At 43.7% G+C, this 20,510-nt stretch overlaps 1 protein-coding gene across 1 annotated transcript; it reads left to right on the plus strand.

Moving 5' to 3' along the window:
• The first annotated feature begins 3,050 nt into the window (after nucleotides 1-3,050).
• On the plus strand, nucleotides 3,051-19,180 carry LOC115151068 (uncharacterized). Its single transcript, XM_029695019.1, has 3 exons — nucleotides 3,051-3,785; nucleotides 17,685-17,872; nucleotides 18,429-19,180. The coding sequence occupies exons 1-3, from the start codon at nucleotides 3,135-3,137 to the stop codon at nucleotides 18,646-18,648; spliced, it is 1,059 nt and encodes a 352-aa protein (XP_029550879.1). The 5' UTR covers nucleotides 3,051-3,134; the 3' UTR covers nucleotides 18,649-19,180.
• The last annotated feature ends 1,330 nt before the right edge of the window (nucleotides 19,181-20,510 follow it).

Consider the following 20,510-nt stretch of genomic DNA (forward strand, 5'->3'; position numbering starts at 1 on the left):
ACATTACTGCCTTATTCTAAAATCAACACAATAAATGTTTTTCCTCAATCTAAATTCAATACCCCATAATGACAAGGTGAAAATAGGCTTTTAGTAATGTCTGCAAATGTATACATTTATTGACATAAGTATTCAGACCCTTTGCTATGAGACTCGAAATTGAGCTCAGGTGCATTCTGTCTCCATTGTTCATCCTTGAGACATTTCTACAACTTCATTGGAATCCACCTGTGGTAAATTCAATTGATTGGACATGATTTGGAATGGCACACACCTGTCTATACAACATCCCACAGTTGACAGTGCATGTCAGAGCAAAAACCAAGCCATGAGGTCGAAGGAATTGTCTGTAGAGCTCGTAGACAGTTATTGTAACAAATAGTTGTTTTATGCAACAGCATAGGGTTCTTAGAACTCTATTGTGTCTGTGTGAACTGAGGCGCTTCTGAGATTTAACTCTAGCAACTGATTTATGATGGTCTTGTTGTCTCTCGGACTGAGTTGGTGTTTCTGTGCGGGGAGGTACCAGGGTGGAGATGGCTCGGGTATGGATAATTATGAGAGGAACCTTGTTTTGGGAGCCAGACCCTGGTTTCCACACAATGAGCACATCTTTACAGCAGATACTGTCTGCTCTGAATGTCCTTGAGTGGCCCAGCCAGAACCCGGACTTAAACCAGATCGAACACGTTGATCCTCAACACAGGGGCCCCTCAGAAGTGCGTGCTCAGTCCCCTCCTGTACTCCCTGTTCACTCATGACTGCACGGCCAGGCATGACTCCAACACCATCATTAAGTTTGCCGATGACACAACAGTGGTAGGCCTGGTCAACGACAAGACAGCCTATAAGGAGGAGTTCAGAGACCTGGCCGTGTGGAGCAAGGAAAACAACCTCTCCCTCAACGTGATCAAGACAAAGGAGATGATTGTGGACTACAGGAAAAAGAGAACCGAGCACGCCCCCATTCTCATCGACGGGGCTGCAGTGGAGCAGGTTGAGAGCTTCAAGTTCCTTGCTGTCCACATCAACAAACTAACATGGTCCAAGCACACCAAGACAGTCGTGAAGAGGGCACGACAAAACCTATTCCCCCTCAGGAGTCTGAAAAGATTTGGTATGGGTCCTCAGATCCTCAAAAGGTTCTACAGCTGCACCATCGAGAGCATCCTGACTGGTTGCATCACTGCCTGGTATGGCAACTGCTCGGCCTCCGACCGCAAGGCACTACAGAGGGTAGGGTGAACGGCCCAGTACATCATCGGGGCCAAGCTTCCTGCCAATCTGGACCTCTATACCAGGCGGTGTCAGAGGAAGGCCCTAAAAATGTTCAAAGACTCCAGCCACCCTAGTCATAGACTGTTCTCTCTGCTACCACACAGCAAGCGGTACCGGAGCTGCCATGTCTAGGTCCAAGAGGCTTCTAAACAGCTTCTACCCCCAAGCCATAAGACTCCTGAACCTCTAATCAAATTGCTACCCAGACTATTTGCATTTCCCCCCTCCCCTCTTTTACACTGCTGCTACTCTCTGTTATCATCTCTGCATAATCACTTTAATAACTCTACCTACACGTACATATTACCTCAACTAACTGGTGCCCCCACACATTAACTCTGTACCGGTACCCCGCTGTATATTGTCTCGCTATTGTTATTTTACTGCTGCTCTTTAATTACTTGTTACTTTTATTTCTTATTCTTATCTGTATTTTTTAAAACTGCATTGTTGGTTAGGGGCTCGTAAGTAAGCATTTCACTGTAAGGTCTACACCTGTTGTATTCGGGGGGCAAATTTGATTTGAGTTCCACACTGCCTCTGGAAGCAAGGTCAGCACAAGAACTGTTCATCAGAAGCTTCATGAAACGGTTTCCATGGCCGAGCAGTCACACACAAGCCCAAGATCACCATGCGTAATGCCAAGTGTTGGCTGGAGTGGTGTAAAGCTTGCCGCCATTGGACTCTGGAGCAGAGGAAACGCGTTCTCTGGAGTGGGGAATCACGTTTTAGCAGTCCGACGGACGAATCTGGGTTTGGCGGAGGCCAGGAGGACGCTACCTGCCCGAATGCTAGTGCCAACTGTAAAGTTTAGTGGAGGAGGAATAATGGTCTGGGGCTGTTTTTCATGGTTTGGGCTAGGCCCCTTAGTTCCAGTGAAGGGAAATATTAGTGCTACAGCATACAATTGCATTCTAGATGATTCTGTGCTTTCAACTTTCAACAGTTTGGGGAACGCCCTTTCTTGTTTCAGCATGCTAATGCCCCCGTGCACAAAGCGAGGTCCATACAGAAATGGTTTGTCGAGATCAGCTGTAGAAGAACTTGACTGGCCTGCACATTGCCCTGACCTCAACCCCATCAAACATCTTTGGGATGAATTGCAACGCCGACTGCGAACCAGGCCTAATCGGCCAACATCAGTGGCTGACCTCGCTAACGCTCGTGGCTGAATGGAAGCAAGTCCCTGCATCAATGTTCCAACATCAACTTGGAATCCATCCCAGGAGAGTAGAGGCTGTTATAGCAGCAAAGGGGGGACAAACCAAACTCCACATTAATCCCCATGATTTTGGAATGAGATGTTCGATGATCCACGTTCAATACAATAATGTAGCGTGTTTTGCACTGGCTTAAAGTTGATTGCATTTGTGAGTGAGGTGCCCCACTCTGTCTGACTCAGCTCTGAACAAATGTGAACCTAGACTAATTAAGCACGAGTAGTAATTGTTAGAATTCTGTTTTCCCATGGAAAAGTGATTGCTTTTGATTTCTTTTCAAACGCTTTACCTGCCTTCCCAATGAAAATTACTTATACATTTCATGGAAAAGAGATGTTCTATGTTTATGGACAATGCACCTGCTGCCTTGTTGACAAAATGACCGAGCCGCGCAAATTACTGTTCGATTTGAGAAGGGGACGCCTCCCTCTCGGCCTTCGACTGATAACGTGACGGGGCTTTAGCTCATTTCAACCAGTCCCAGAGTAAAATACCCCCCCTTACAACGTTCACCTACATACGGGCTCGTTATTGGTGGAGCCATGTCTGTGTCCTATTGGCTCTTCCACACACGACGTAATCAGAAGCGCGAGATGGACAGCAGTTGATATCTATTTGTATTCGTATCCTCAACCAATGTTTGTTTTATTTGAATTCGTCGCTTTTACAGTCCGTGTTTTAGTTTGTAGTTTGAGAGACATGTTTGTGTGTCGAGGAGCGAGGCTGTCGGCGAAGGCTTTGGAGCAGGGTTTCAACTCCACGACCGGGGCAGCGGCGCAACTTAAAACAAACAGACTGACGTTAGTTGACATTACCTGCACATCGCCATTACGTAACATCCATACATTCAAATGCTCCCGAGCTTTTTGTGGATATATCGGCGGTGGTGGTCGGGAAAAGGATGATTCTGCACTTTCGCCTGATGGAAAGCGAGAAAAAAGGGAGAAGGACATGTTTTCCGTCAAGAACCGGGACTCTGTTCGTTTCATAATCACGCGTCAGCAACAATTAACTCGAGTAAATTCGTTTTCTTTAAATCTCTCCAACAAAAGTAATGGTAAAAGCTTATTCAGCCGTACACATAACGTCACTAGCTCAACGCTTTATCGGACGAATGGAGGCCAAAGCTGGCAGAAGAAACTATACTTAGATGCACTTGAATCTGTGTTTACGTCTGGCGCCAATGTCTGCAATCATCGGCTATATTCCACATTGACTGTGCAAATGAGACCTTTTTCCTCGGATGCTGTTGCTCCCAAAAGGGTGGAGATCGCAGATCACAAAGTGGTAAATTCAACTTTGAATGGTGTTTGTTTAACCCATGTGACATCGAATTTAAATTAACAATATTTGACCATCAACCATGCCAGTGGTGTGAAGTACTCAGTGGCAATTTTAGAATGTAAATCTTTTTGGGCGAGATGCATGCCTGCAAATCTACTACACAACACTAAACAATACATGAATTGCACTTTAATGGTGAAAACTGTGCCCACAATCTGTAAGGGCTTACATAAAGCTGTCCCAACACCTTAGCCAGGTGTAGCAGTGGTATCAGCGGAGCCTTGTCTGCAGCGAAACAGATCATTACTGCCTTTAAAAAAACATAGCTGATATGGCTGACTTGCTTCAAAAAATGTAATTTCTACTAACAATTGACATGTACAAACTATGGCATAAGGGGATGACAAGCAGATAAGAGGTTATCCATAATTTCGATTAAGAAATTAATGAACGACCTAGGACGGACTTAGTCAATAACTATTTGTTCAACACTTTTGAAATGTACAGCAACAGAATTCAGAACATGGGCCGTTCTTACGGTGTTCTCCTTGAACACCAAGTCAGAACCATAGGATAAATAAAGTGGGCATATAGGCAAACAATGGAAGTTCTTACAATGTTCAATGATTGCATTTCTCTAAAACAGGTTATAGGCTACATGTGCACCACCAAGTCAGAACAGTAGGTGAAATTAAGAGTGGTAAAGGGACTAAATTATTAGGGTGAGGGACATGGAATACCAACAGCTTACTGCACAACATACACTTAGTATTACTTTCTTGCTACAGTGTACCGTGCCTTCGGAAAGTATTCAGATCCCTTGACTTTTTTCTCAATTTGTTACCTTACAGCCTTATTCTAAAATTGATTAAATAGTTTTTCCCCCTCATCAATCTACACACTAGCCCATAATGACAAAGCAAAAACTGTTTTTTTTTTAAACGTGCACAATAAAAAAACTGAGGTCACATTAAAATATGTATTCAGACCCTTTACTCAGTACTTTGTTGAAGCATCTTTGGCAGCGATTACAGCCTCAAGTCTTTTTGGGTATGACACTACAAGCTTGGCACACTTGTATTTGGGAGTTTCTCCCATTCTTCTCAGCAGATCCTCTCAAGCTCTGTCAGGTTGGATGGGGAGCGTTGCTGCACAGCTATTTTCTGGTTTATGTCTGGGCTCTGTCTGGGCCACTCAAGGACATTCAACTTCCGCATTGTCTTGGCTGTGTAATAAGGGTCGTTGTCCTGTTGGAAGATGAAACTTTCCCCCAGTTTGAGGTCTTGAAAACCTGCTCCAGAGCGCTCATCAAGGATCTCTCTAATTTGCTCCGTTCATCTTTCCCTCAATCCTGACGAGTCTCCCAGTCCCTGCCGCTGAAAAACATTCCCACAGCATGATGCTGCCAGCACCATGCTTCACTGTAGGGATGGTGCCAGGTTTCCTCTTGTCGTGACGCTTGACATCCAGACAAAGGAGTTCAATCTTGATTTCATCAGACCAGAGAATCTTGTTTCTCATGGTCAGTCATTAGGTGCCTTTTGGAAACTCCAAGTGGACAGTCATGTTCCTTTTACTGAGGATTGGCTTCTGTCTAGCCACTCTACCATAAAGGCCTGATTGGTGGAGTGCTGCAGAGATGGTTGTCTTTCTGGAATGTTCTGTCAGTGACCATCACGTTCTTGGTCACCTCCCAGACCAAGGCCCTTCTCCCCCGACTGGCTGGGCAGCCAGCTCGAGGAAGAGTCTTGGTGGTTCCAATCGTCTTCCATTTAAGAACAATTGAGGCCACTGTGTTCTTGGGACTTCCAATGCTGCACACATCTTTTGGTACCCTTCCCCAGATCTGTGTCTCGACACAATCCTGTCTCGGAGCTCTACAGACAATTCCTTTGACCTCATGGCTTGGTTTTTGCTCTGACATGCACTGTCAACAATGGGACCTTATATAGACAGGTGTGTGCCTTTTTCAAATCATGTCCAATCTATTGAATTTGCCACAGGTGGACTCCAATCAATCAAGTTTTAGAAACCTCTCAAGGATGGTCGATGGAAACCGGATGCACTGAGCATCCATTTCTAAACCTGTTTTTGCTTTGTCATTATGGGGTATTGTGTGTAGTTTGAAGTTTTATAATAAGGCTGTAACGTAACAAAATGTGGAACAAGTCAAGGGATCTGAATACTTTCCAAATGCACTGTAAGGACAAAATCAGCAGACAGCAATTGTGGAATCATGCCACAGTTGGACTAGATAATGTTAAACATGGTTGGACTGTTATATAAATTCAACAAAAGATAATTGGTTAATTTGCTCAAAGTAAAAAAATCTGATATCGCACTATGGCTGTATTAGACTTTTGCATTGGCAGGATACATATATTGCAATGTACAGGCCGTGCTGGGGGTCATGATGCCTGTGCTGAAGGGCAAGTGGGCAGGCATCACCACAAATAACCACTAATTTCTTGTTAACAAACTATAGTTTTTGCAAGTCAGTTAGGACATCTACTTTGTGTGTGACACAAGTAATTTTTTCAACAATTGTTTATAGACAGCTTATTTCACTTATAATTCACTGTATCACAATTCCAGTGGGTCAGCAGTTTACATACACTAAGTTGACTGTGCCTTTTAAACAGCTTGGAAAATTCCAGAAAATGTCATGGCTTTAGAAGCTTCTGATAGGCTAATTGACATAATTCGAATCAATTGGAGGTGTACCTGTGGATGTATTTCAAAGCCTACCTTCAAACTCAGTACCTCTGTGCTTGACATCAGGGAAAATCAAAAGAAATCAGCCAAGACCTCAGAAATAATTTGTAGACCTCCACAAGTCTGGTTCATCACTGGGAGCAATTTCCAAATGCCTGAAAGTGTCACGTTCATCTGTACAAAAAGTAGTATGCAAGTATAAACACCATGGGACCACGCTGCTGTCGTATCGCTCAGGAAGGAGATGTGTTCTGTCTCCCTAGAGATGAACGTACTTTGGTGCGAAAAGTGCAGTAAAACAAGTCCCATATCGACCTAACCTGAAAGGCCGCTCAGCAAGGAAGAAGCCACTGCTCCAAAACCGCCATTAAAAAAAGCCAGACTACGTTTGCAACTGCACATGGTGACGAAGATCGTACTTTTTGGAGAAATGTCCTGTGGTCTGATGAAACAAAAATAGAACTGTTTGGCCATAGTGGCCATTGTTTTGTTTGGAGGAAAAAGGGGGAGGCTTGCAAGCCGAAGAACAACATCCCAACCGTGAAGCACGGGGGTGGCAGAATCATGTTGTGGGGGTGCTTTTCTGCAGGAGGGACTGGTGCACTTCACAAACTAGATGGCATCATGAGGAATGAAAATTGTGGATACATTGAAGCAACATCTCAAGACATCAGTCAGGAAGTTAAAGCTTGGTCGCAAATGTGACTTCCAAATGGACAATTACCCCAAGCATACTTCCAAAGTTGTGGCAAAAGGGCTTAAGGACAACAAGGTCAAGGTATTGGAGTGGCCATCACAAAGCCCTTACCTCAATCCTATAGAAAATCTGTGGGGAGAACTGACAAAGCGTGTGCGAGCAAGTAGGCCTACAAACCTGACTCAATTACACCAGCTCTGTTCTTAGGAATGGGCCAAAATTCACCCTTGTAGAAGGCTACCCGACACGTTTGACCCAAGTTAAACAAATTGAAGGCAATGCTACCAAATAGTAACTGAGTGTATGTAAACTTCTGACCCACTGGGAATGTGATAAAAGAAATAAAAGCTGAAATAAATCATTCTCTACTATTATTCTGACATTTCACATTCTTAAAATAAAGTGGTGATCTTAACTGACCTGAAACAGTGAATTTTTACTGGGATTAAAAGTCAGGAATTGTGAAACTGAGTTTAAATGTGTTTGGCTAAGGTGTATGTAAACTTCCGACTTCAAATGTGCAGTCGTGGCCAAAAGTTGAGAATGACACAAATATTAATTTTCATAAAGTTTGCTGCTTCAGTGTCTTTAGATATTTTGGTCAGATGTTACTATGGAATATTGACGTATAATTACAAGCATTTCATAAGTGTCAAAGGCTTTTATTGACAATTAAATGAAGTTGATGCAAAGAGTCAGTATTTGCAGTGTTGACCCTTCTTTTTCAAGACCTCTGCAATCCGCCCTGGCATGCTGTCAATTAACTTCTGGGCCACATCCTGACTGATGCCAGCCCATTCTAGCATAATCAATGCTTGGAGTTTGTCAGAATTTGTGGGTTTTTGTTTGTCCATCCGCCTCTTGAGGATTGACCACAAGTTCTCAATGGGATTAAGGTCTAGGGAGTTTCCTGGTCATGGACCCAAAATATCGAAGTTTTGTTCCCCAAGCCACTTAGTTATCACTTTTGCCTTAAGGCAAGGTGTTCCATCATGCTGGAAAAGGCATTGTTCGTCACCAAACTGCTCCTGGATGGTTGGGAGAAGTTGCTCACGGAGGATGTGTTGGTACCATTCTTTATTCATGGCTGCGTTCTCAGGCAAAATTGTGAGTGAGCCCACTCCCTTGGCTGAGAAGCAACCCCTCACATGAATGGTCTCAGGATGCTTTACTGTTGGCATGACACAGGACTGATGGTAGCTCTCACTTCGTCTTCTCAGGACAAGCTTTTTCCGGATGCCCCAAACAATCGGAAAGGGGATTTATCAGACAAAATGACTTTACCCCAGTCCTCAGCAGTCCAATCCCTGTACCTTTTGCAGAATATCAGTCTGTCTTTGATGTTTTTCCTGGAGAGAAGTGGCTTCTTTGCTGCCCTTCTTGACACCAGGCCATCCTCCAAAAGTCTTCGCCTCACAACTGCCTACTGCCATTCCTGAGCAAGCTCTGTACTGGTGGTGCCCCGATCCCGCAGCTGAACCAACTTTAGGAGACAGTCCTGGCGCTTGCTGGACTTTCTTGGGCGCCCTGAAGCCTTCTTCACAACAACTGAACCGCTCTCTTTGAAGTTCTTGATGATCCGATAAATGGTTGATTGAGGTGCAATCTTACTGGCAGCAATATCCTTGCCTGTGAAGCCCTTTTTGTGTAAAGCAATGATGATGGCACGTGTTTCCTTGCAGGTAACCATGGTTGACAGAGGAAGAACACTGATTCCAAGCGCCACCCTCCTTTTGAAGCTTCCAGTCTTTTATTCGAACTCAATCAGCATGACAGAGTGATCTCCAGCCTTGTCCCCGTCAACACTCACACCTGTGTTAACGAGAGAGTCACTGACATGTCAGCTGGTCCTTTTGTGGCGGGGCTGAAATGCAGTGGAAATTGTTTGGGGGGATTCAGTTCATTTGCATGGCAAAGAGGGACTTTGCAATTAATTGCAGTTAATCTGATCACTCTTCATAACATTCTGGAGTATATGCAAATTGCCATCATACAAACTGAGGCAGCAGACTTTGTGACACAAATATACATTTTCATTCTCTCAACTTTTGGCCATGACTGTAGTCATGTGGGTCGCACGTCAGCCAGGCTAATTTTGCTTGTTCCATGAAGTTGTATAACTTATCAAACTTTTTCATTCCACAGTACTGCCCTGCTTCTATTCCCTTGTCCAATGTTCACCGTATAGGCATGCAGTTTTTAAACCAGGCCTATCCATGACATGGCAATAAAAAAATAACAAAAATTCTCCGTGCTTCAGTCAATCACTAGGCCTTCTCGTGTATTATGGTAATATTATGTTTTGTTTCCTTTCCACAATACTAATGAGGATCACAATACTGGTGTCGTCCTGGCCCTAGTAACAAACCTCAATTAGGTCACTTGCTACTTTCCTCACTGTCACTGGCATACTATTATGTTCAGCTCAATGTTTTTCTCTTTCTGTCGTGTGGTGGTCAAAGCAAATCTGAAAACAGTCTGGACAACCTCGCTCTCTCTTCCCTTTTCTTTCCATTTACTGTAACCAGTCCTCTCACCCACTGAGCACAGACGCTGTCCATGGACGTTGACATTTGGTGAGTCCAATCATAGATGTCTGTTTCACAAATTTGGACAGTACAGCAAAGAAAAGTAGAGTATATGTCAGTACAATACACAGTTTAGTACAGTAGAACACACTAGAGTATAGTACAGTATAATTTACTGTCCTGAACTCTGCTAAGCTGTACTCTACTGTGCTGTACTGTGTGTGATGTCCAAACTTGTGAAACAAGTCTATGATTGGTACAGAGTTGGTCCGGGGACCAACCTAATTTGGTCTTGTTTGGGTGCGGAGCTCATTTGAATAATAGCCAGTGTGTAGAATAATACCCAAACATACAAAGGAGGATATTACATGTTTTTACGTTTGTGTACCTCTTCAGGAAACATCACCTGAAGAGGATTGCGTTCATAATTATGTTTTTCTGTATAGATCATAGAACATGATGTTATTCTGTTACCAGGTGTTAGTTCACTTCACTTACTGTAGTTCAATAACTCAATGTGTCATATCATAGCTGACACCCAATGTTCCCTCTAAGCTGCACGCGTGCTCAGTAGCCCCAAGACTGCCGCGCAGAAATATCAGCCCACAGAGAGAAGCATGTGGTGGAAGAATCAGAATTAGTTAGGTAACATAGATAATTAAGATGTCTTATCTGCATAATATGCTTATATGATATGCTTGTTATTAGAATGTATCCCTTTGGACTCTGGTGTTGGCAGTTTCACTTCCTCCCTCAGCTGGGGCTCAGTCACCTGGGGCCCAGAGAGGGGAGAAGTAAGGCTTGTCTTTCACATGTCCCTGGTGCTATGCAGAATATCAGAAAGGGAAGAGGACAGGGGAGGAACATTGTCTTCATATGTGAATGTGTCTTTACCTATTCTTAAACCATGTGAAGGGATGTTCTGATTAATGGGGAACCAATTACTTGTCTCCACAATGTCTGTGCGCCAGACTCTTTGGCCTTGGGGAAGATCAGGTTTGAGACAAGATGTGTGTGCTAGTATCTGGAACCATTGTATGTTATCTCTGATGTTGCACTTATCCTGGGTTAGTGTATGACCTAGAAGCTCACTCCCGCCAGTGAGCTTGTCCAGGCGTGTGGTCAAGAAGGGGTTTTACTTGAGAAGGGAGTATCTGGAGTTGACAATGGATTTATGCCATAGAATGAGTTTGTTTTTGTGCTGTGAAGTACCAGGAATGAGATCGGAGTCTCGTCATAGGGGCCAAACTGAACGATAAGAACAGAATTTATAGCAAATGCTATCTTGCTGCGTGATATTCCTTTCTCATCTATCAAGTCTCACCTTGTGACCCGTTCCACACATCTGTTAGTTATGTAGACTAGGGGGTGGGGGATCTTTGCTATTAAAGATTTTAGTAGCCTTTGTGTCATGGCTCTCAACAAACCATCTGAGGGTGGTTCGTCGACCAGCCATCGCTATTGCAGTGCTCTCACTAATAAAGATGTTTAAGTATAACTCTGACTTGTGTGATAAGTTTGTCTCTCCTCATTTGATAATACAGAAATTAACCAGCACGAGATTGAACTTCACTCAACTTTCTAGAGCAGTGGTCACCAACCGTCGACTGGTCGATCTCCAAGGAATTCCTAGTCGATCGCCAAACATTTTTGTAAAAAACCTAACGATAAAGCCTTGTGTTCCTATTTATACGTACATTTTTTTGGTCTAGGACTGTTGGCGGTAGGTGCACCCGATTTAGCTTCCCTGCACACCGGGTAGGCGAACTGTTGTCATTTTGAACCATTTCATGTGTCTGAAGGCACAAACTCTGCCTTCACGGCGGGCCCATAGAGCATTTCAAGTGCACTATAGGCCTACCGCTGGCCAATTGGATGTCTCAGATGACTGTGTCTGCAGTAACGTAGCAGGCATAAAAGAAAGCTACAGCAAAGTTGATACTGTGAGATTTCAAAACGTTTAAAACCATGACTAGAGAGAGACTCAATGAATACAGCAAAGAACTGCTGTTTTTTTGTTGTTGAGTGAGTTCATGTTTAAGTACTTACTCAGAACTGTCAACACTTTGTATTCAACACTTTTATAAGCCATAAAATGCACATTCTTCCTATTTCCACTCTGCAGCAGTAATGAATGAGTAGGAAAGTGTATTTTGAAATATAAAAAAAAATGTCCAGAACAACAATGCATTGGCAGGGCAATTCAAGCAAAGCTAATATGCGGTTGTAATGTATTCGGCCTATAGCTTATTGCACAAACCTGCTACAGTGCGGTTTTTAATTGGTTAATGTTCCATAGGCTTATGTTTAAGGCATGTTTAAAAAAAAATCTGAGTGGTATATCTCGGCTTGCATTTTGACTCGAAGTGATCTTGACTCAAAGGTCGGTGATCACTGTTCTACAGTTTTCCCTGTTAACACTATCAACGTTTCCCTTTACTGTGGCAATTGTGTGATGCTATATTAGCCACTTTCAATGCAACATACCGATTTCAAAAAATGTAGAGTCAGCTTGATGCGGACCTTGCCTAGTTATTTTCTACTCTGTCAGCCCCTCCTGGATTCCTATTGGTCTAGGAATGAGTTGTTGCTCTCCCTGTGACACTCAGCAAGCAATATCATAGAACTCACCACTCTCACTCTGACTGGCAGTGGTACAATAATTTACACACCAGCTTCTTTACTCTGTGTGTTTTATGATTTGCATCTTATTTGGTTCTTACCTTTTCACCTATTGGGAGCACAGCTGCTTTATGTGTCTGACTAGAGCAAATCAAATTGTATTTGTCACATGTGCCGTGAGTGAAATGCTTACAATCCTTTAACCAACGATGCAGTTTTAAGAAAATACCTGGGGGAAAAAAGTACAAAAATAAGTTATAGATAAGAAAAACAAATAATTAAAGAGCAGCAGTAAATAACAATAGTGGGGCTATATACAGGGGTACCGGTACAGCGTCAATGCGTGGGGGCACCGGTGTCGAGCTAATTGAGATAATTATGTACATGCAGGTAGGGTTAAAGTGGCTATGCATAGATGACAACAGAGCGCAGCAGCGTGTGGGGGGGGGGGGGGGGGGTGCAAATAGTCTGGGTAGCCATTTGATTAGCTGTTCAGGAGTCTTATGGCTTGGGGGTAGAAGCTGTTTAGAAGCCTCTTGGACCTAGACTTGGCGCTCCGGTACTGCTTGCCATGTGGTAGCAGAGAGAACAGTTTATGACTAGGGTGGCTGATTTTTAGGGCCTTCCTCTGACACTGCCTGGTATAGAGGTCCTGGATGGCAGGAAGCTTGGCCCCGGTGATGTACTGGGCCGTACGCACTACCCCCTGTAGTGCCTTGCGGCCGGAGTCTGAGCAGTTGCCATACCAGGCATTGATGCAACCCGTAATGATGCTCTCGATGGTGCAGCTGTAAAATGTTTTGAGGATCTGAGGACACATGCCAAATCTTTTCAGTCTCCTGAGGGGGAATAGGTTTTGTCGTGCCCTCTTCACGACTGTCTTGGTGTGCTTGGACCATGATAGTTTGATGTGGACGCCAAGGAACTTGAAGCTCTCAACCTGTTCCACTACAGCCCTGTCGATGAAAATGGGGGCGTGCTCGGTCCTCTTTTTCCTGTAGTCCACAATCAACTCCTTTGTCTTGATCACGTTGAGGGAGAGGTTGTTGTCCTTGCACCACACGGTCAGGTCTCTGACCACCTCGCTGTAGGCTGTCTCATCGTTGTCGGTGATCAGGCCTACCACTGTTGTGTCATCGGCAAACTAAATGATGGTGTTGGAGTTGTGCCTGGCCGTGCAGTCATGAGTGAAGAGTACAGGAGGGAACTGAGCACGCACCACTGAGGGGCCCCTGTGTTGAGGATCAGTGTGGCGGATGTGTTGTTACCTACCCTTACCACCTGGGGACGGCCCGTCAGGAAGTCCAGGATCCAGTTGCAGAGGGAGGTGTTTAGTCCAGGGTCCTTAGCTTAGTGATGAGCTTTGAGGGCACTATGGTGTTGAACGCTGAGCTATAGTCAATGAATAGCATTCTGACATAGGTGTTCCTTTTGTCCAGGTGGGAAAGGGCAGTGTGGAGTGCAATAGAGATTGCATCATCTGTGGATCTGTTGGTGCGGTATGCAAATTGGAGTGGGTCTAGGGTTTCTGGGATAATGGTGTTGATGTGAGCCATGACCAGCCTTTCAAAGCATTTCATGGCTACAGACGTGAGTGCTACGGGTCGGTAGTCATTTAGGCAGGTTACCTTAGTGTTCTTGGGCACAGGGACTATGAAACGTGTTGGTATTATAGACTCAGACATGGAGAGGTTGAAAATGTCAATGAAGACACTTGCCAGTTGGTCAGCGCATGCTCGGAGTACACGTCCTGATTATCCATCTGGCCCAGCGGCCTTGTGAACATTGACCTGTTTAAAGGTCTTACTCACATCGGCTGCGGAGACCGTGATCACACAGTCATCCGGAACAGTTGACACTCTCATGCATGTTTCAGTGTTATTTAGCTCGTCTGGTAGGCTCGTGTCACTGGGCAGCTCTTGGCTGTGCTTCCCTTTGTAGTCTGTAATAGTTTGCAAGCCCTGCCACATCCGACGAGCATTGGAGCCGGTGTAGTAAGATTCAATCTTAGTCCTGTATTGTTGCTTTGCCTGTTTGATGGTTCGTCGGAGGGCATAGTGGGATTTCTTATAAGCTTCCTGGTTAGAGTCCCGCTCCTTGATAGCGACAGCTCTACCCTTTAACTCAGTGCGACTGTTGCCTGTAATCCATGGCTTCTGGTTGGGGTAGACGTCCTCGATGCACTTATTGATAAAGCCAGTTACTGATGTGGTGTTCTCCTCAATGCCATCGGAAGAATCCCAGAACATATTCCAGTCTGTGCTAGAAAAACAGTCATGTAGTTTAGCAGCATCTTCATCTGACCACTTTTTTATAGACCTAGTCACTGGTGCTTCCTGCTTTAGTTTTTGCTAGTAAGCAGGAATCAAGAGGATAGAGTTGTGGTCAGATTTGCAAAATGGAGGGCGAGGGAGAGCTTTGTACGCGTCTCTGTTTGGAGTAGAGGTGGTCTAGAATTGTTTTACCTCTGGTTGCACATTTAACATGTTGATAGAAATTCGGTAAAACTGATTTAAGTTTCGCTGCATTAAAGTCACCGGTCACTAGGGACGCCGCCTCTGGATGAGCGTTTTCATGTTTGCTTATGGCAGAATACAGCTCATTAGTGCGGTTTTAGTTCCAACCTTGCTCTGTGGTGGTATATAGACAGTTATGAAAAAAACTGATGTAAACTCTCTGGGTAAATAGTGAGGTCTGCAGCTTATCATAAGATACTCCACCTCGGGCGAGCAAAACCTTTAGACTTCCTTAGATATTGTGCCCCGACTGTTTACATAAATGCATAGGCACCCGCCCCGTGTCTTACTAGGGGCTGTTGTTCTTTTTTGCCGATGGTGTATAAGCCGCCAGCTCTGTTCTTAATTTCGTTGTTCATCCACGACTCTGTGAAGCATAAAATATAACAGTTTTTAATGTCCCGTTGGTAGGATATACGTGCTTTCAATTTGTCACATTTATTTTCTAGCGGTTGAAAGTTAGCTAGCAAAATGGAGGTCAAGGGCAGATTAGCCACTCGTCGCCTGGTCCTCACAAGGCACCCTGATCTTTTGCCTCAAAATCTACGTTTCCTTCTCCAGCGAATCACGGGCATTGTGGCCTGGTCGGGTGTCAACAGTATATCCCTTGCGTCCGACTCATTGAAGAAAAACTCTTCGTTCAGTTTGAGGTGAGCAATCCCAGTTCTGATGTTTAGAAGCTCTTTTTGGTCACTATGTCTATCCTATAATACCTCTGTATTCCATGCCAATAATACAGATTGACGCTCTACTGCCCCTACTATATGTAATCTTTGGAAGTGTGTGTTCTTCCCATGCCCTGCATGCCGCTGTACATGTAATTATCCTACAGATAGTGTCTAATCTCCCCTCCTGTTCTTCTGAGTGTGTCTGTGACACAGAGTAATCACAGCCCTGCGTCATGTCTCGTGAGTGGAGCACCAGCTCTCGCTCTCTCACTCTCGTTCTCTCTTTCTTCCCTCCCAGTAGATTACATGAATAACACAACACTTCTCCAGGCAGATTCCATCTAATTAGCTGACTCAGTAGTACACTGATTCAGTATTCAATAGTCTGCAGTACCCTTGAATGAGTAGTGTGTCCAGGCTCGGTCAGGACCCCCAGGTTTAATGAATGGTTGGGAAGGATGCTGTGGTTTGTTATTCAACATATTGGCTATGTATGATGCATATACAGTTGAAGTCGGAAGTTTACATACACCTTAGCCAAATACATTTGAACTCAGTTTTTCACAATTCCTGACATTTAATCCCAGTAACAATTCTCTGTTTTAGGTCAGTTAGGATCACCACTATTTTAAGAATGTGAAATGTCAGAATAATAGTTGACAGTGATTTATTTCAGCTTTTATTTCTTTCATCACATTCCCAGTGGGTCAGAAGTTTCCATACACTCAATTAGTATTTGGTAGCATTGCCTTCAAATTGTTTAACTTGGGTCAAACGTTTCGGGTAGCCTTCCACAAGCTTCCCATAATAAATTGGGTGAATTTTGGCCCATTCCTCCTGACAGAGCTGGTGTAACTGAGTCAGGTTTGTAGGCCTCCTTGCTCGCACATGCTTTTTCAGTTCTACCCACAAATGTAATATAGGATTGAGGTCAGGGCTTTGTGATGGCCACTCCAATACCTTGACTTTGTTGTCCTTAAGCCATTTTGCTACAACTTTGGAAGTATGCTTGGGGTCATTGTCCATTTGGAAGACACATTTGCGACCAAGCTTTAACTTCCTGACTGATGTCTTGAGATGTTGCTTCAATATATCCACATAATTTCTCGTCCTCATGAAGCCATCTATTTTGTGAAGTGCACCAGTCAATTCTGCAGTCCCTGCGATGGCCAAACAGTTCTATTTTTGTTTCATCAAACCAGAGGACATTTCCCCAAAAAGTAAGATCTTTGTCCCCATGTGCAGTTGCAAACCGTAGTCTGGCTTTTTATGGCGGTTTTGGAGCAGTGGCTTCTTCCTTGCTGAGCGGCCTTTCAGGTGATGTCGATATAGGACTCGTTTTACTGTGGATATAGATATTTTTGTACCTGTTTCCTCCAGCATCTTCACAAGGTCCTTTGCTGTTGTTCTGGGATTGATTTGCGCTTTTCGCACCAAAGTACGTTCATCTCTAGGAGACAGAACGCGTTTCCTTCCTGAGCGGTATGACGGCTGCGTGGTCCCATGGTGTTTATACTTGCATACTATTGTTTGTACAGATGAACGTGGTACCTTCAGGCGTTTGGAAATTGCTCCCAAGGATGAACCAAACTTGTGGAGGTCTACAATTTCCCATGATGTCAAGCAAAGAGGCACTGAGTTTGAATGTAGGCCTTGAAATACATCCACAGGTACACCTCCAATTGATTCAAATGATGTCAATTAGCCTATCAGAAGCTTCTAATGCCATGACATCAATTTTTGGAATTTTCCAAGCTGTTTAAGAAAGTCAACATAGTGTATGTAAACTTCTGACCCACTGTAATTGTGATACAGTGAATTATAAGTGAAATGATCTGTCTAAACAATTGTTGGAAAAATGTATTGTCATGTACGAAGTAGATGTCCTAACCGACTTGCCAAAACTATAGTTTGTAAACAAGAAATTTGTGGAGTGGTTGAAAAACGAGTTTTAATGACTCCAACCTAAGTGTATGTAAACTTCCGACTTCAACTGTACATTTCATTAATCGTTTTTGAATTTGACTTTTATATGTGGAACCAGTATTGATCTTCCTTGTCCAGGGCTCACTTGAAAACTTGTAAATCTCAATGTGACTTCCCTGAGTTTAATTAAAGGATAAATACAAAATTATATCTCTCTCTGACCCGACCAGGACCAGACTCCAAAGCAGGCCTCAGTCAAAGGCCCTGAGGAGCCCGAGGTACCGGAGCCTGAGGAGGACAAACCTAGCAAGACCCAGCAGCTGAAGAAGATCTTTAAGGAGTACGGAGCTGTAGGAGTCTCCTTCCACATATCTATGTCCCTCATGTCTCTGGGCATGTTCTACCTCGCTGTGTCCAGGTACTGTATGTTGCAAGACTTCAGCAGTTTTTGTCACATATACAAAAACATTACATTTGTCTTCCTAGTTGACACGGCTTGATTGACAGTAGGCTGAATACCAGAGGGATTGAGTCCAGATTATCAGCCAGCTCACAGATCTCCCCTGATAGCTGTAATGGCCCTTGGATTCAACGCCCTCCTGGCCCGCCCAGCACTACAGTTCACTAACACACCGTATAATTGTTGTGGGAGAGACATGGGGACATTCTGAAATGGCACCATATTCCCTATAGTGCTCTGTTAGTACATTGCAGTGCACCATGTAGGGAATAGGGAGCCATTTTAGACGTAGTTAGAAGATAAGTGTAGAGCAGCATTCTAATGGGATGAACCATTAGAAACCATTTTGATACATTTTATTACTTAATAGTTTGTCTTCATAAAGCCTTTCAGTGATCTGCGTCTTTGAGGTACAAGTTAGCAAGTTGCTACAATTGCTTTGAGGACCATGTTGAAATCCTGTCCAATGCTAAAGTTATCTGGCTCCCTCTGGTATGTGTGTTCCTCTCCACAGTGGGATCGACATGGCTGCTATCCTGTACAAGATAGGATTCAGTGAATCTCTGGTTCAGTCCAAGTTGGCGGCGGGTACCAGTACGTTTGTCCTGGCGTACGCCATCCACAAGCTGTTTGCTCCGCTCCGTATCAGCATCACTGTGATATCAGTGCCTCTTCTTGTACGGTACCTCAGAAAGAGTGGCCTCTTCAAGACACCCAACTCACCTACACACTGAGTGGCTGAGACCCCAACGTCCACTAACTTGGATAACTGAGACTTTCCAAATATGACCATTACCATTTCTGGAATCAGGAAGGAATAAGCGTGAGAAATTCTTCCAACCATCCCTAAGTTTTCAACTGGAATTTCTGCAGGACAAAAAACAGAACCAACCGAGGCTGACTTTTAACCCACCTGTAGATCAGTGGCGGTCTGTGCCATTTAAGATGAGGTAGGGTGATTTTTTAAAATGTATTTCTTATGAGCATGCCCTTGTTTATGTTACGGTATATTGGATGACTGTCATTCATATTCCATTCACGCAGCTCAATGTAACATTGATAGGTTTAGGCTACTACAAGATACTCAATGTCCCTGTACCCATCATGAGATTGCTACAACCTATCTTATGAAAAGTTTACATTGTGAACATTCATCAAGATAACTTTTAGTAATCAAGGTGAGACTGTAACACATTCAATACCGCCGTGAACTCTCGTGCCTGCATCTAGCTGATCTAGGGTGTAATCATTAGTCAAACAGTTGCAAACGAGAGTTCCTATTGGACAAATTCAGTTATGTTTATCCCCATTCCATTTAATAAATGTTTTTCAACAGAATCGGTGGAATGAATACACCCCTGATCACACGCAAACACAATTCACTTTCATAGCAGCCATATAAAAACAGCATGATCACTTTGCTCATTGTAGTTCAGTTCATTTGGAAAGTTTTCAGACCCCTTGACTTTTTCCTCATTTTGTTACATTACAGCCTTCTAAAATGGATCAATTATTTTTTGCCTCATCAATATACACACAATACGCCATAATGACAAAGCAAAAGCAGGTTTTTAGAGTTTTTTGCAAATGTATAATTTTTTTTTTTAATGACATTTACATAAGTATTCAGACCCTTTACTCAGTACTTTATTGAAGCACCTTTGGCAGAGATTACTGTCTCGATTCTTCTTGGGTATGACCACTATTTTCAGGTCTCTGCAGAGATGTTCGTCCGGGTTCTGGCTGGACCACTCAAGGACATTCAGAGACTTGTCCTGATGCCACTCCTGCGTTGTCTTGGCTGTGTGCTTCGGGTCACTCCTGTTGGAAGGTGAACCTTCGCCCCAGTCTGACGTCTGTGCTAGAAATTCTAATCAATGAGGAGAGACAGGGTCAATCACCAATCAGGATATTACTTTATTCAAAACGTATTAATAGGGAAAATATAGAGCAATAACGATTGCTGGTCGACGCAACATGGTGACTGTTGGGTTGAGAGCCCTCAGACAAATAATACAAACACCTTTTTATAACAAAGATACATCCCCTTAGTCTACATGACAAACAACAGATGTGTGGAATGGGTCACAAGGTTAGGATTTGTATAAAAACAATATCTGCTGTAAAGATGTGCTCATTGTGTGGAAACCAGGTTCTGGCCCCTAAAACAAGGTTCCTCTCATAATTATCCATACCCGAGCCATTTCCACCCTGGTACCTCCCGGCACAGAAACACCAACTCAGTCTGAGAGATGACAAGACCATCATAAATCGGTTGCTAGAGTTAAATCTCAGAAGCTCCTCTCAGTTCACACAGACACAATAGAGTTCTAAGAACCCTATTCTGTTGCATAAAAAAACCATTTGATGCAATAACAATATTATAACAATCTTGTAATTTCTCCACAATACGTCCTGAGCGCTCTGGAGCAGATTTTCATGAAGGGTTTCTCTGTACTTTGCTCCGTTCATCTTTCGCTCGATCCTGACTAGTCTCCCAGTACCTGCCGCTGAAAAACATCCCCACAGCATGATGCTGCTACCACCATGCTTCACCGTAAGGATGGTGCCAGGTTTCCTTCAGACCTGAAGCTTG

This window comes from Salmo trutta, chromosome 16, assembly GCF_901001165.1.
Source record: "Salmo trutta chromosome 16, fSalTru1.1, whole genome shotgun sequence".
Taxonomy (NCBI): Eukaryota; Metazoa; Chordata; class Actinopteri; order Salmoniformes; family Salmonidae; genus Salmo; species Salmo trutta.